Source organism: Nerophis lumbriciformis, linkage group LG03 (assembly GCF_033978685.3).
Source record: "Nerophis lumbriciformis linkage group LG03, RoL_Nlum_v2.1, whole genome shotgun sequence".
Taxonomy (NCBI): Eukaryota; Metazoa; Chordata; class Actinopteri; order Syngnathiformes; family Syngnathidae; genus Nerophis; species Nerophis lumbriciformis.
The window spans coordinates 33,612,704-33,628,477 of NC_084550.2; the positions used below are offsets into that span (position 1 = coordinate 33,612,704).

Consider the following 15,774-nt stretch of genomic DNA (forward strand, 5'->3'; position numbering starts at 1 on the left):
TAAGAAACTTACTTCATGTTACGAGGAACCGGTACTTTTCAAACAGAGTATAGTACCATTTCTGATTCATTAGTACCGCGATACTATACTAGTACCGGTACCCTACTACAAACCCTGTATTGTGTGTCATCTTTAAAAATAGCACAACAATGATGAAAACCATAACCAAACATAACTTTGACGGCAGTGTTGCAACAAAACAATCCATATTTTTGAAGACCTGTTGACTCTGATTCCATAGATTTTGCCCAAATTCGAATCTATGGTATAGTTTTTTTAGTGAGAGACACAAACAGATTGTGATGATATGTACCGTAAATTAATCTGGACTATAAGACTTCTTTCCTGCACTTTGATCCATGCGGCTTATTAAACTGTGCGGCTAATTTATGGATTAGTAATACCAAAAAAATAAAAATAAAATCAAAGACACAGAAAAGGTGTTATATTGTTTGTTCTATGGCGTCTCTCGGACGAGTTCGCTCTGTTTAGAATGAGCTTTCAACCGGAAGTACAAGTGCCATTCCGTCTTCCAGCCGTCGATAGCATTTCTACTCGTATGGATTATTCATTCATCACTCCAAGCAACGTTTGTAAGTTTTACAATATAACTAAAACAATTCTAACTGACTAAACCGTCCCATGTGTGATGTCTGCAAATTTGTACGTGGTATTGAATTGTAACGAAGCTAGCGTCGTTAGCATTGGCTAATACACTAACATGTTTACCCCAGAGTCATATAACTTGGTATGTGACACTTGTTAACTGTTAGCATGCTAACTTTTTCCTCTAATTCCACAGCCATACACCTTAGTCATGTAACGTGGTATGTAAAACATGCTAGCCTGCTAACGTTTGCAGGCTAACAGTTACAAAGTGCCACATACCAATTTTACCAGGTTGTAAAATTAGCTCAATAAGTTAGCATGCTTAAAACAATTCTAAACTTACTAAACGGCGAAATGTTTGATAGTAATGTTTTCATGCATTTTTGCACGTGCTATCGTAATGTAATGAAGCATTAGCTAATATGCTAACATGTTTACAAGTGTCTGTGTTAGTATTATTAATTTAAAACAACATTCTTTTTGTATTGTTTCACTTTGACAAATTCCTCAGTAAATTCACCAAAACGCTACCGTGGAGTTATTGATTAAATTTAGTGTGCTAACATTAACATGCTAACTTTTTTTTTTTTGTTAAGGTATTTTTACGCTATACACCTTACAGTCATGTAACTTGGTGTATATAAAACATGCTACCTGTTAGCCTGCTAACGTTAGCAGGCTAACAGTGACAAAGTGACTCTGGGGTAAACATTTGTAAAATTAGCTCAAAAAGTTAGCATGCTTCAAACTATTTTTAATTATTAAACCATCACATTTTTGATAGTAATGTTTTCATGCATATTTGTAGGTGCTATCGTAATGTAATCAAGCTGGGGTCATTAGCATCAGCTAATATGCTAACATCTTTACAAGTGTCTGTGTTAGTATTTTTAACTTAAAACAACATTATTTTTGTATTGTTTCACTTTCACAAATTCCTCAGTAGATTCACCAAAACGCCACCGTGGAGTCATTGATTAAATTTAGCGTGCTAACATTAACATGCTAACTTTTTTTTTTTTTGTTAAGCTATTTTTACGCTATGCACCTTACAGTCATGTAACTTGGTATATATAAAACATGCTACCTGTTAGCGTGCTAACGTTAGCAGGCTAACAGTGACAAAGTGACTCTGTGGTAAACAATTGTAAAATTAGCTCAAAAAGTTAGCATGCTTCAAACAATGTTTACTTATTAAACCGTCACATGTTTGATAGTAATGTTTTCATGCATATTTGTAGGTGCTATCATAATGTAATCAAGCTGGGGTCATTAGCATTAGCTCATATGCTAACATGTTTACAAGTGTCTGTGTTAGTATTATTAACTTAAAACAACATTATTTTTGTATTGTTTCACTTTCACAAATTCCTTAGTAAATTCACCAAAACGCCACCGTGGAGTTATTGATTAAATTTAGCGTGCTAACATTAACATGCTAACTTCTTTTTTTTGTTAAGGTATTTTTACGCTATACACCTTACAGTCATGTAACTTGGTGTATATAAAACATGCTACCTGTTAGCCTGCTAACGTTAGCAGGCTAACAGTGACAAAATGACTCTGGGGTAAACAATTGTAAAATTAGCTCAAAACGTTAGCATGCTTCAAACTATTTTTACTTATTAAACCATCACATGTTTGATAGTAATGTTTTCATGCATAGCACGTGCTATCAAAATGTAATCAAGCTGGGGTCATTAGCATTAGCTAATATGCTAACATGTTTACAAGTGTCTGTGTTAGTATTATTAACTTAAAACAACATTATTTTTGTATTGTTTCACTTTGACAAATTCCTCAGTAAATTCACCAAAACGCCACCGCGGAGTTATTGATTAAATTTAGCATGCTAACATTAACGTGCTAACTTTATTTTTTGTTAAGCTATTTTTACGCTATACACCTTACAGTCGTGTAACTTGGTGTATATAAAACATGCTACCTGTTAGCCTTAGGGTGACCATTTCCATGACACCAAAAAGGAGGACATTATGCGGCATATCAATAAATTACTATGGTGTACATAGGACTCTGGTATACTCTTATTTATAGTACAATTTTGAGTGGTTTAAAGATGATGTTTGTGTGGCTGAATAGGAAAAAATATTAAAGTCAAGTGTTTGTTAACAGTATTTGTATTTATTCAATACATTGTGGTGTTCAAAAAGTGACCACTGAGATTAATCTTTTCAAGTGCAGAGTGCCACAAAGCATAACATCTGTGGACTTAAATGTAGTTAACATATATAATAAAAAGAAAAATGCCACAAAAAATTTTCCACATCAACATCAAGGCTGCTTGCTGCATATCTGGTTGCGTTATGCAGAATATGGGCCAAACAGTTTGCAGGGAGCACATCTTTTTGGCTCAGTTTCAGCTTCTGATACACTGTTATGTTTGCCACAATTGACACTGGCATTGTCTGCTGCATATGCAGACATGTTTTTCACCTCTAAGCCAGACATCTCAAGTTTTGCCAGCAGCTGGTTTGTTATGGCTTCTGACGTTTCTTTGCTGTCACTATAAAAATCCAACAGGACATGTTGGATGCCTTCATCAAAGTGAAAATACCTTACCACAATGGGAAAACACTTGTTTGTTCCTTTATTTGAGGCGTCGGTTGCCACGGAAAAGGGTAGGTTGTTTTCTTTTATGTAGTCGGTATGTTCCTGTACTGAATAGTGAGCGATGACGTTCTCGCACAATGCCTTGGCTCTTGTTCGGCCACAGGCCATCCCTTTAGCTGTGGGATAGTCACTGAAAATCTCCCGGTCCACTTTCATGCCGCAGTCTAAACTTCTGTAGGACTGGTGATGCTTTACAGCAGTGGTTCTCAACCCTTTTTTTTAGTGATGTACCCCCTGTGAACATTTTTTTAATTCAAGTGCCCCCTAATCAGAGCAAAGCATTTTTGGTTGAAAAAAAGAGATAAAGAAGTAAAATACAGCACTATGTCATCAGTTTCTGATTTATTAGATTGTATAACAGTGCAAAATATTGCTCATTTGTAGTGGTCTTTCTTGAACTATTTGGAAAAATATATATAAAACAACTAAAAACTTGTTGAAAAATAAACAAGTGATTCAATTATAAATAAAGATTTCTACACATAGAAGTAATCATCAACTTAAAGTGCCCTCTTTGGGGATTGTAATAGAGGTCCACCTGGATTCAGGAACTTAATTCTAAACATTTATTCACAAAAAAAGAAATCTTTAACATCAATATTTATGGAACATGTCTACAAAAAATCTAGCTGTCAACACTGAACATTGCATTGTTGCATTTCTTTTCACAGTTCTTTTTGACAGACATTTTAGTGAGGGTCAAACCATCATGGCATGGGGGGAAACTCTGGGTTTATGGTAATGAATGGAATAGCCTACTTGATTTGATGTTCAGTTTATGAACTTACATTACATTACATACCCCCAGGGTACCATTTGAGAACCACTGCTTTACAGCATGGTACACCTTGCACAGCTCGCAGCGGTTATCTTGTCATCCAGGGGCGACGAAACTTCACGAAAAAATTTCCTCATTGAAGAGGTACTTGCCGCACGTTTATTACTTTTATGTTTATCCGCGCACCCGCATGCCGTTCAATTGCAGCATTCCCCTGACTACTTACGTCGACATCACATCGACAAAGTGTGCAGAAGCCATGGAATGAGTCTCGACTGCTTTTCGTTATAAATTCGTTCTCTTTTATCCATTCAGAATTAAACGAGGTCTTGCGTTTTGGCATGATGCTAACTTTCTGTCAATGCCGCAACAGCACATGGACCCTTGTTTACTTTTTTAACCAATGATAAGCAGATTTGTATCCGACACAGCTCTTAGCCAATCATTTGATACGTTACTGCGTTGGGGGCATTTTTTACGGTCTTTGATTGGCTATTGCGCTGCAGCCCAGCAAAGATGAAAAAAATCCGCTCTTCAAGCCTAGTGCCTCAAAAAGGAGGACAAATACGTGTCCGGCTTGAAGCTGCACCGGACGCCGGACAGGGCATTAAAAATCCGGACTGTCCGGCCTAAATCCGGACACCTGGTCACCCTAGTTAGCCTGCTAACGTTAGCAGGCTAACGATGACAAAGTGACTCTGGGGTAAACAATTGTAAATTTAGCTGAAAAAGTTAGCATGCTTCAAACAATTTTTACTTATTAAACCATCACATGTTTGATAGTAATGTTTTCATGCATATTTTTACGTGCTATTGTAATGTAATCAAGCTGGGGTCATTAGCATTAGCTATTATGCTAACATGTTTACAAGTGTCTGTGTTAGTATTAATAACTTACAATAGCATTCTTTTTGTATTGTTTCACTTTCACAAATTCCTCAGTAAATTCACCAAAACGCCACCGTGGAGTTATTGATTAAATTTAGCATGCTAACATTAACGTGCTAACTTTATTTTTTGTTAAGCTATTTTTACGCTATACACCTTACAGTCATGTAACTTGGTGTGTATAAAACACGCTACCTGTTAGTCTGCTAACGTTAGCAGGCTAACGGTGACAAAGTGACTCTGGGGTAAACAATTGTAAAATTAGCTCAAAAAGTTAGCATGCTTCAAACTATTTTTACTTATTAAACCACCACATGTTTGATAGTAATGTTTTTATGCATATTTGTAGGTGCTATCGTAATGTAATCAAGCTGGGGTCATTAGCATCAGCTAATATGCTAACATGTTTACAAGTGTCTGTGTTAGTATTTTTAACTTAAAACAACATTATTTTTGTATTGTTTCACTTTCACAAATTCCTCAGTAAATTCACCAAAACGCCACCGTGGAGTCATTGATTAAATTTAGCGTGCTAACATTAACATGCTAACATTTTTTTTTTTTTGTTAAGCTATTTTTACGCTATACACCTTACAGTCATGTAACTTGGTGTATATAAAACATGCTACCTGTTAGCATGCTAACGTTAGCAGGCTAACAGTGACAAAGTGACTCTGTGGTAAACAATTGTAAAATTTGCTCAAAAAGTTAGCATGCTTCAAACAATTTTTACTTATTAAACCGTCACATGTTTGATAGTAATGTTTTCATGCATATTTGTAGGTGCTATCATAATGTAATCAAGCTGGGGTCATTAGCATTAGCTAATATGCTAACATGTTTACAAGTGTCTGTGTTAGTATTATTAACTTAAAACAACATTATTTTTGTATTGTTTCACTTTGACAAATTCCTCAGTAAATTCACCAAAACGCCACGGCGGAGTTATTGATTAAATTTAGCATGCTAACATTAACGTGCTAACTTTATTTTTTGTTAAGCTATTTTTACGCTATACACCTTACAGTCATGTAACTTGGTGTATATAAAACATGCTACCTGTTAGCCTGCTAACGTTAGCAGGCTAACGATGACAAAGTGACTCTGGGGTAAACAATTGTAAATTTAGCTGAAAAAGTTAGCATGCTTCAAACAATTTTTACTTACTAAACCATCACATGTTGAAAAGAGAAACTGGAGATTGTGTGATGTTTGATAGTAATGTTTTCATGCATATTTTTACGTGCTATTGTAATGTAATCAAGCTGGGGTCATTAGCATTAGCTAATATGCTAACATGTTTACAAGTGTCTGTGTTAGTATTATAAACTTAAAACAACATTCTTTTTGTATTGTTTCACTTTGACAAATTCCTCAGTAAATTCACCAAAACGCCACCGTGGAGTTATTGATTAAATTTAGCATGCTAACATTATTGTGCTAACTTTATTTTTTGTTAAGCTATTTTTACGCTATACACCTTACAGTCATGTAACTTGGTGTATATAAAACACGCTACCTGTTAGTCTGCTAACGTTAGCAGGCTAACAGTGACAAAGTGACTCTGTGGTAAACAATTGTAAAATTAGCTCAAAAAGTTAGCATGCTTCAAATAATTTTTACTTATTAAACCGTCACATGTTTGATAGTAATGTTTTCATGCATAGCACGTGCTATCGTAAGGTTTTACTTAAGCTTTTCAACAATTTGCTCACGCATTTGTTGACAAAGGCATAATAATGTGTTCATTCCACGACTGTATATATCGGTATCGGTTGATATCGGAATCGGTAATTAAGAGTTGGACAATATCGGATATCGGTAAAAAAGCCATTATCGGACATTTCTAGTTTTTGCCTTATTTTTTGTGCAGAATCCGCACATCATTTCCCAGTGTGGGATGAATAAAGTCCAACCTATCCTATAATAATTGGGTAGAAAATGGATAGATGGATGCATGTTTGTGTTTTGTATTATTCTCCTATGTTGTCAAAGCTCCTTTCCTCCCTTGTTTACCTTTTCTTGTTGCTAGGCGCATTGGCCCTTCACACCTGTGTCTGTTTGGCTAATCAGGACTCACACTGGCTGCCAATCCTAATCACTCCCCTTTCCCGCCGTGTGGACGCTGGTCCATTGTTGTGCTGTTTTGCTTCCATTGCAACTCTCGTCGGCTACACTTGGTCTTTGTATTGTGGATTACTTCATCATCTTACCTGCACGCTGCCCGCCGTCCCCCCCCATCCTTTGGAATGGCAAACATCACAACATGCCAGCACACAACAGGTAACTCATAAGTAACTCATAGGGCGGGGGTCGGCAACCCGCGGCTCTAGAGCCGCATGCGGCTCTTTAGCGCCGCCCTAGTGGCTCTCTGGAGCTTTTTCAAAAATGTATTTAAAATGCAAAAAGATGAGGGCAAAAAAATATATTTTTTGTGTTAATATGGTTTCTGTAGGAGGAAAAACATGACATTATAAAGCACACTGTTTATATTAAATATGCTTCACTGATTATTTGGGGAGCGCCGTTTTGTCCTACTAATTTTGGCCGTCCTTGAACTCACCTTAGTTTGTTTACATGTATAACTTTCTCCGACTTTCTAGGACGTGTTTTATGCCACTTCTTTTTCTTTCTCATTTTGTCCACCACACTTTTAACGTTGTGCGTGAATGCACAAAGGTGAGTTTTGTTGACGTTATTGACTTGTGTGGAGTGCTAATCGGGCATATTTGGTCAATGCATGACTGCAAGCTAATCGATGCTAACATGCTATTTAGGCTAGCTATATGTACATATTGCATCATTATGCCTCATTTGTAGCTATATTTGATGTCATTTAGTTTCCTTTAAATCCTCTTAATTCAATTTATATCTCATGACACACTATCTGTATGTAATATGGCTTTTAATTTTTTGTGGCTCCAGACAGATTTGTTTTTGTATTTTTGGTCCAATATGGCTCTTTCAACATTTTGGGTTGCCGACCCTTGTCATAGGGCAATAGTAATAGATTACAAGTAAAATAGAATCTGTTTCTAATGACATTGTGTGTGTTTGTGTTTACACTTGCTGTACTCCTGTTTACAGTGGTATTGCTTGTATTCAGTCACATGACTTCTTCCCGGAAGTGAAATGCATTGGTGGTCATAAAATGGAGAAGATAACGACTTTTATTAATTATAAATTGGAAAAATGTACTTCATACTGGGAGCACTGGGTCAATATGTCACGCAACATTATTTTCTCGAATTAGCGATTGTTTAAAAAAGATAACTCCCTATTAGGGTTGTACGGTATACTTTTACTACAATCATATTCGGTACTATACCGCCTCTAAAAAGTACCGATCCTGCCCCTCCGTCATCATCATTTCGTGACTTTGCTGGTTTTAGGAGCAGAGGAGCATGTTGGGCAGCGCACACACACAGAGTACTTACAAGCAGACACAGTGTGTAGACAGAAAAGGGAGAACGGACGCATTTTGGTGTAAAAAGCAAAGATAAAGGTGAAGTTATAACACTGAAACACCCTCAGGAAGAGCTGCTTTAAGACATGGCTAGCTGTCTGCAGTGTTTTAGCTACTTCGAAATCACTAATCCTGGCCTCTATGGCGACAAATAAAGAACGTTTCTTACAAGTAGCATTATCACTGGAGGACGAGGAATAGCTAAACATGCTTCACTACACACCGTAGGAGGATACAATAGCTCACCGGCGTCACAATGTAAACAAACGCCATGGGAGGATCTACACCTGACATCCACTGTAATGATACCAAGTACAATAGTCGATACTACTATGATCGAAATTTTTTATCGTCACAAAATCTTTTTTCCTTTTTAAAAAATTTATATTATGTTTATAAAGTCAGGAAATACGTCCCTGGACGCATGAGGACTTTGAATATGACCAATGTATGATCCTGTAACTACTTGGTATCGGATCCATACCTAAATGTGTGGTGTCATCCAAAACTAATGTAAAGTATCAAAGAAGAGAAGAATAAGTGATTATTACATTTGAACAGAAATGTAGATAGAACATGTTGAAACAGAAAATAAGCAAATATTAACAGTAAATGAACAAGTAGATTAATAATCCATTTTTACAGTTTGTCCTTTATAATGTTGACAAAATAATAGTTGTATAAATGACACAATATGTTACTGCATACGTCAGCAGACTAATTAGGAGTCTTTGTTTGTTTACTTACTACTAAAAGACAAGTTGTCTAGTATGTTCACTATTTTATTTAAGGACTAAATTACAATAGTAAACATATGTTTCATGTACGCTAACATTTTTTGTTAAATTAAGACAATAAGGACATTTTTTGTGGTCCCTTTATTTAGAAAAGTACCGAAAAGTATCAAAATACATTTTGGTGCCGGTACCAAAATATTGATATCGAAACAACACTACTCCCTACATGTTTATAGTTTAATTTTTTTAATTTACTATCTGTTTATATTCTTTAATTTATTATTATTATTAATATTATTTTATTTATTTGTTAATTTTATTATTAATTTGTTTTGTTTTTTTTGCTGTTTTTCTCTTTTTTTTCTTCTGAAGGTAGGGGTGGCATCGTTGGGATATAAACAAAAAAATATATTATTTTGACTTTTATGGCAGACAATAGATGAACGATGTATGCAAATATGATGTAATGGATAGAAATGTCTTAATGCTGGATGTCAATAAAAAATAAATAAATAAAAAATAAAAGCAGTGGTGGTCAACCTAGCCAAGATGGCTGTTGTACAGCAAGCAGTGTGTGAACTATCTGAGTGCACAAGGGGTCTAGATCTTCCTGCAAAAAGCAGATACCAGCAAAAAAATAACATATGCAATGTATTAGATCCTATACTTTATCATAAAAAGATGTGTGGAGTGATATCAAGGATTATTTGTCGGTGGAGTTCCCAGACATATGAACTATTGTACTCCAGACATCTTTCTACACGACAAAACATGAAGCTTGTAAAAGCATGGAGGTCTACAACTTCTTTGTGTAAGTCTGAGTCAAGGACATTGGTATCAACACTCTCCCAGATAAATATGTATTGTTTTTGCTCGGGTAATGTTGTATTTCATGATTTAACTTCACGTCTACTGCCATGTTTGTTGTTGTTGTTGTTGTTGCACGCATCGTTTATGAGTAGTGTTTTTATCAAAATATAACTATAGATGTCAACATTGAGTATGTGCTGAAATATTAATTTATGATTGTTTATCAAAATATAACTATAAATGTCAACATTGTGTATGTGCTAAAAGATTCATTTATGATTGTTTATCAAAATATAACTATAGATGTCAACATTGTGTATGTGCTGAAAGATTAATTTGATTTTTTTGTCAAAATATAACTATAAATGTCAACATTGTGTATGTGCTAAAAGATTCATTGATGATTGTTTATCAAAATATAACTATAGATGTCAACATTGTTTATGTTCTGAAAGATTCATTTATGATTGTTTATCAAAATATAACTATAGATGTCAACATTGTTTAAGTGCTGAGAGATTAATTGATGATTTTTATCAAAATATAACTATAGATGTCAACATTGTGTATGTCCTGAAATATTAATTTATGATTGTTAATCAAAATACAACTATAGATGTTAACATTAAGTATGTGGTGAAAGTTTAATTTAGGATTGTTTATCAAAATATAACTATAGATGACAACATTGTGTAAGTGCTGAAAGATTGATTTGATTTTTTGTCAAAATATAACTACAGATGTGAACATTGTGTATGTGCTGAAATATTTATTAATGATTGCTAATCTAAAAATAAATATAGATGTCACCATTGTGTATGTGCTGAAATATTAATTCATGATTGTTTATCAAAATATAACTATAGATGTCAACATTGTGTACGTGCTGTAAGATTCATTTATGATTGTTTATCAAAATATAACTATAGATGTCAACATTGTGTATGTGCTGAAAAATGTATTTGATTATTTGTCAAAATATAACTATAGATGTCAACATTGTGTACGTGCTGAAAGATTAATTTATGATTGTTTATCAAAATATGACTATAGATGTCAACATTGTGTACGTGCTGAAAGATTCATCTATGATTGTTTATCAAAATATAACTATAGATGTCAACATTGTTTAAGTTCTGAAAGATTAATTTGATTTTTTGTCAAAATATAACTATAAATGTCAACATTTTGTACGTGCTGAAAAATTCATTTATGATTGTTTATCAAAATATAACTATAGATGTCAACATTGGGTACGTGCTGAAAGATTCATCTATGATTGTTTATCAAAATATAACTATAGATGTCAACATTGTTTAAGTGCTGAAAGATTAATTTGATTTTTTGTCAAAATATAACTATAGATGTCAACATTGTGTACGTGCTGAAAAATTCATTTATGATTGTTTATCAAAATATAACTATAGATGTCAACATGGTGTATGTGCTGAAAGATTCATTTATGATTGTTTATCAAAATATAACTATAGATGTCAACATTGTGTATGTGCTGAAAGATTCATTTATGATTGTTAATCAAAATATAACTATAGGTGTCAACATTGTGTATGTGCTGAAAGATTCATTTATGATTGTTTATCAAAATATAACTATATATGTAAACATTGTGTATGTGCTGAAATATTCATTTATGATTGTTTATCAAAAAATAACTATATATGTCAACATTGTGTACGTGCTGAAATATTAATTTATGATTGTTTATCAAAATATAAGTATAGATGTCAACATCGTGTATGTGCTGAAAGATTCTTTGATTGTTTATCAAAATATAACTATAGATGTCAACATTGTGTATGTGCTGAACGATTAATATGATTGTTTATCAAAAAAAAACTATAGATGTCAACATTAAGTACGTGCTGAAAGATTCATTTATGGTTGTTTAAAAAAATATTACTATTTATGTCAACATTGTGTATGTGCTGAAAGATTCATTTATGATTGTTTATCAAAATATAACTATAGATATCAACATTGTGTATGTGCTGAAATATTAAGTTATGATTGTTTATCAAAATATAACTATATATGTCAACATTGTGTATGTGCTAAAAGATTCATTTATGATTGTTTATCAAAATATAACTATATATGTCAACATTGTGTATGTGCTAAAAGATTCATTTATGATTGTTTATCAAAATATAACTATAGATGTCAACATTGTGTATGTGCTGAAAGATTCATTTATGATTGTTTATCAAAATATAACTATAGATGTCAACATTGTGTATGTGCTGAAAGACTCATTTGTTTATCAAAATATAATTATAGATGTCAACATTGTGTATGTGCTAATAGATTCATTTATGATTTTTTATCAATATATAACTATAGATGTCAACATTGTGTATGTGCTGAATGATTCATTTATGATTGTTTATCAAAATATAACTATAGATGTCAACATTTTGTACGTGCTGAAAGATTAATTTGTTTGCTTATCAAAATATAACTATAGATGTCAACATTGTGTATGTGCTGACAGATTCATTCATGATTGTTTATCAAAATATAACTATAGATGTCAACATTGTGTATGTGCTGACATATTCATTCATGATTTTTTATCAAACTATAACTATAGATGTCAACATTGTGTATGTGCTGAAAGATTCATTTATGATTATCAAAATATAACTATAGATGTCAACATTGTGTATGTGCTGACAGATTCATTCATGATTTTTTATCAAAATATAACTATAGATGTCAATATTGTGTACGTGCTGAAAGATTAATTTGTTTGCTTATCAAAATATAACTATAGATGTCAACATTGTGTATGTGCTGAAAGATTCATTTATGATTGTTTAACAAAATATAACTATAGATGTCAACATTGTGTATGTGCTAATAGATTCATTTATGATTTTTTATCAAAATATAATTATAGATGTCAACATTGTGTATGTGCTGAAAGATTCATTGATGATTGTTTTTCAAAATATAACTATATATGTCAACATTGTGTATGTGCTGAAAGATTCATTTGATTTTTTATCAAAATATAACTATAGATGTCAACATTGTGTAAGTGCTGAGAGATTAATTGGATTTTTTCTCAAAATATTACTATAGATGTCAACATTGTGAATGTGCTAAAAGATTAATTTATGATTGTTTATCAAAATATAACTATATATGTCAACATTGTGTGTTCAGTTTTTTCCGTATTGGCCCTCTGAATAGGGGTCGTCACTCAGCATAAAAGGAATTACTCGCACTGCACTCTTTTGCTTGTTTTATTTGGTACTATTGCAGAAACAGTAGCAGCAGCAGCAGCAGCAGCAGCAGCAGAAGCAGAAGCAGAAGCAGGTAATAACCTACAAGTAAACATGAACATAAAACAATGTATCTATCTTGAATCATCATAATGTAAATAATAAACATGAATTCATCAACTGAACCATAATGTTGTCAACCATGATATGACATATTATCAATCACTGTGATTGTATCCTAACTTATTAATTTTAGCATTTACATTTTATTATAATCATTAATTTATGTCATATAATGTTTTAAATGTGATCAGAATTATTTATAATGTCTCTATGGTTCATGGACAATCATATTAAAAAGACATAAAACACCGGCGCTCTGTTTGAGGCACACATTACACATATGAGCAGAACTACATAAAAGAACTACAAATCCCATCAGCCAAACCAGGAAGTAAAGTGCCGGTATTTTTAACTCAAACCTTCGAAATGCAGCTGGACACACGCAACGTGACAACAATCTAATCCAGCAGATTTCAATCCACACATTACTGTTAATTTTGCCAATGTTGTTCAAAGACTAAATAGTGAGTGCTTGCCCTGGTTGTGACGCAGCAAGTCCGCCGCACAACAAGCGCTGCGGACACAGCGGACTTACAACAAACAGAAAAGCAAGGAAGCAGGCAAGCATGGAATTTAAACAATAATTCAGCTGATCTAACAAAGCAAAGCGGACATAACAAATGATCTTACCAGTGGGGTATGCTGGTGACGAAGCACGCTGTTTTTACAAACGAAACAATGACGCCATTTTTAAAGCTACCGACATGGTCACCTGTCAGTGGTAGCCCCGCCCATCTTAAAGTCCCAGGTAAGTCCGCCATAAATACATATACACATAACAAATACACATATTAAATCCAACACCTCCCACTTAAGTTCCTGATGTCCCATCCAAGGAACTTACACCACAATCTAGAGACCCCACTTCGTGACACACATTCAAATATCCAGTTACAATGATTTTTTTTTTTTTTTTTTTTTTTTTTTATTTTTTTTTTTAAATGAAGTGTGGATGTTCATCTTCGTATATGTACTGTGTGCACTGTGTGGGCATGGTGGCAGCGATCCGCCTACACCAACCAGCCAAATAGTTTTAAGGGGTTTTGGGGCGTTGATTTGGCCAAAGGGTGGGGCAGTGACTGGAACTTTGAAGTCGCCCCGGGAGACAGCGTCATGAAGTCGCAGCTGGAGTCGAATCCTCTGCTGGGATCAGCACGATCAGCCGCCTTACATCCCTTTGCAGGATGATGGTTGACGGGAGTTGTTGATTTGTCCTGCCTTTTCTCTCAGTATTCGTTGTTGGAAGGCCAGCACAAACTTTGATATCGACGTCCCTGACGACTCCATGCCTGTCTGGTCTTGTGGCTGTAACTATGCCCAAGCGGAATTGTCCTCTCATAGCATTAGGGTCTGCGATCCAGACGATGTCTCCCTCTTTGACGTTTCTCTCCTTTGTATGCCACTTCTCACGGACAAAGAGATTTGGACCGGCTAGTTCATTCCACTTGGCCCAGAATCTGTCAACTAAATTGTGGATGTTCCTTAGCCTGCGCCAAGGGTGGGTGACTAGATCAAGTCCATCTGTGTCTCCTCCCACTGAGGATCGTCCGAGGATGAGAGAGTTGGGAGTTATGTAGTCGACTGACTCCTCTTGCTCCTGGGCGCGAGCGTCGATTGGGCGCTCATTTGTCAGGTTGGCTGCCTGAAAAATTAGAGTCTGGAACTCACCCCAGGTGAGAGAGTCTGTCGCTCCTTTCAAACTTGTTAAGGCTCTTTTTATCAATTTTACGGCAGCTTCTGCTGCTCCATTCCGGTGAGGCGCATCGGCAGGGTGGAAGCACCATGCCCAGTCTGTCCCATTCTTGGCTGCAATGTCCTCAACAGATGATGTTTGTAGACAGCGCAAGTGGTTTTGGAGCTCTTTCAGAGCGGGTTTAGCCCCGATGAAGTTCGTCCCTTTGTCGGACCATAGCTTGCGTGGGTGACCTCTAAGGGCAACAAAGCGGGAGTAGGCCAGCAGAAAACTTTCTGAGGACTGGTCATCGCATACATCGGCATGAACTGCCCTTGAAGCCATGCAGCAGAAAACAATTCCCCAGACTTTCTTCCTTGCTCTCCCCTTGACTGCGTCCTTGACTTCATAGGGGCCGAATAGATCCAGGGTTGTGTACTCGAATGGGCCTGCCCTTTGCGAGCGCTCCAGCGGGAGGTCACTCATCACTTGCTGGCATACTCTAGCTCTTTGCTTTCGGCAGTGGATGCAATCATTTATAACTCTCTTGACTGCTCGACGGCCCTGTATGATCCAGGCTTTTCTCCGAGTACCTAGGAGAGTTGCTGCAATCCCCTCGTGGTTCTTCTCATGAGCCTCTTGGGCTAGTAGTGTGGCCAATCTTGACTGCATAGGGATCAGAGGAATAGCAGTCTTGCCTTCATTCCAGGACTGAATTTGTCCTCCGCAGAGTAGGAGCCCCGTGACCTCATCTTTTCGGACCACGAGTCGGTCCAGAGTTTCATCCCGGAACTCAACTCCGTCCTGGGCTT

The 15,774-nt window shown here is 35.3% G+C and overlaps 1 protein-coding gene across 1 annotated transcript in view; it reads left to right on the forward strand.

Annotated features, from left to right (window-relative positions):
• The first annotated feature begins 7,077 nt into the window (after positions 1-7,077).
• rap1gapb (RAP1 GTPase activating protein b) overlaps positions 7,078-15,774 on the forward strand; it is a 519,058-nt gene continuing 510,361 nt past the window's right edge. The window contains exon 1 of the mRNA XM_061937643.1: positions 7,078-7,189. Within this exon, the coding sequence (XP_061793627.1) occupies positions 7,173-7,189 (17 nt within the window). The 5' untranslated portion in view covers positions 7,078-7,172. The remainder of the gene's footprint in view (positions 7,190-15,774) is intronic.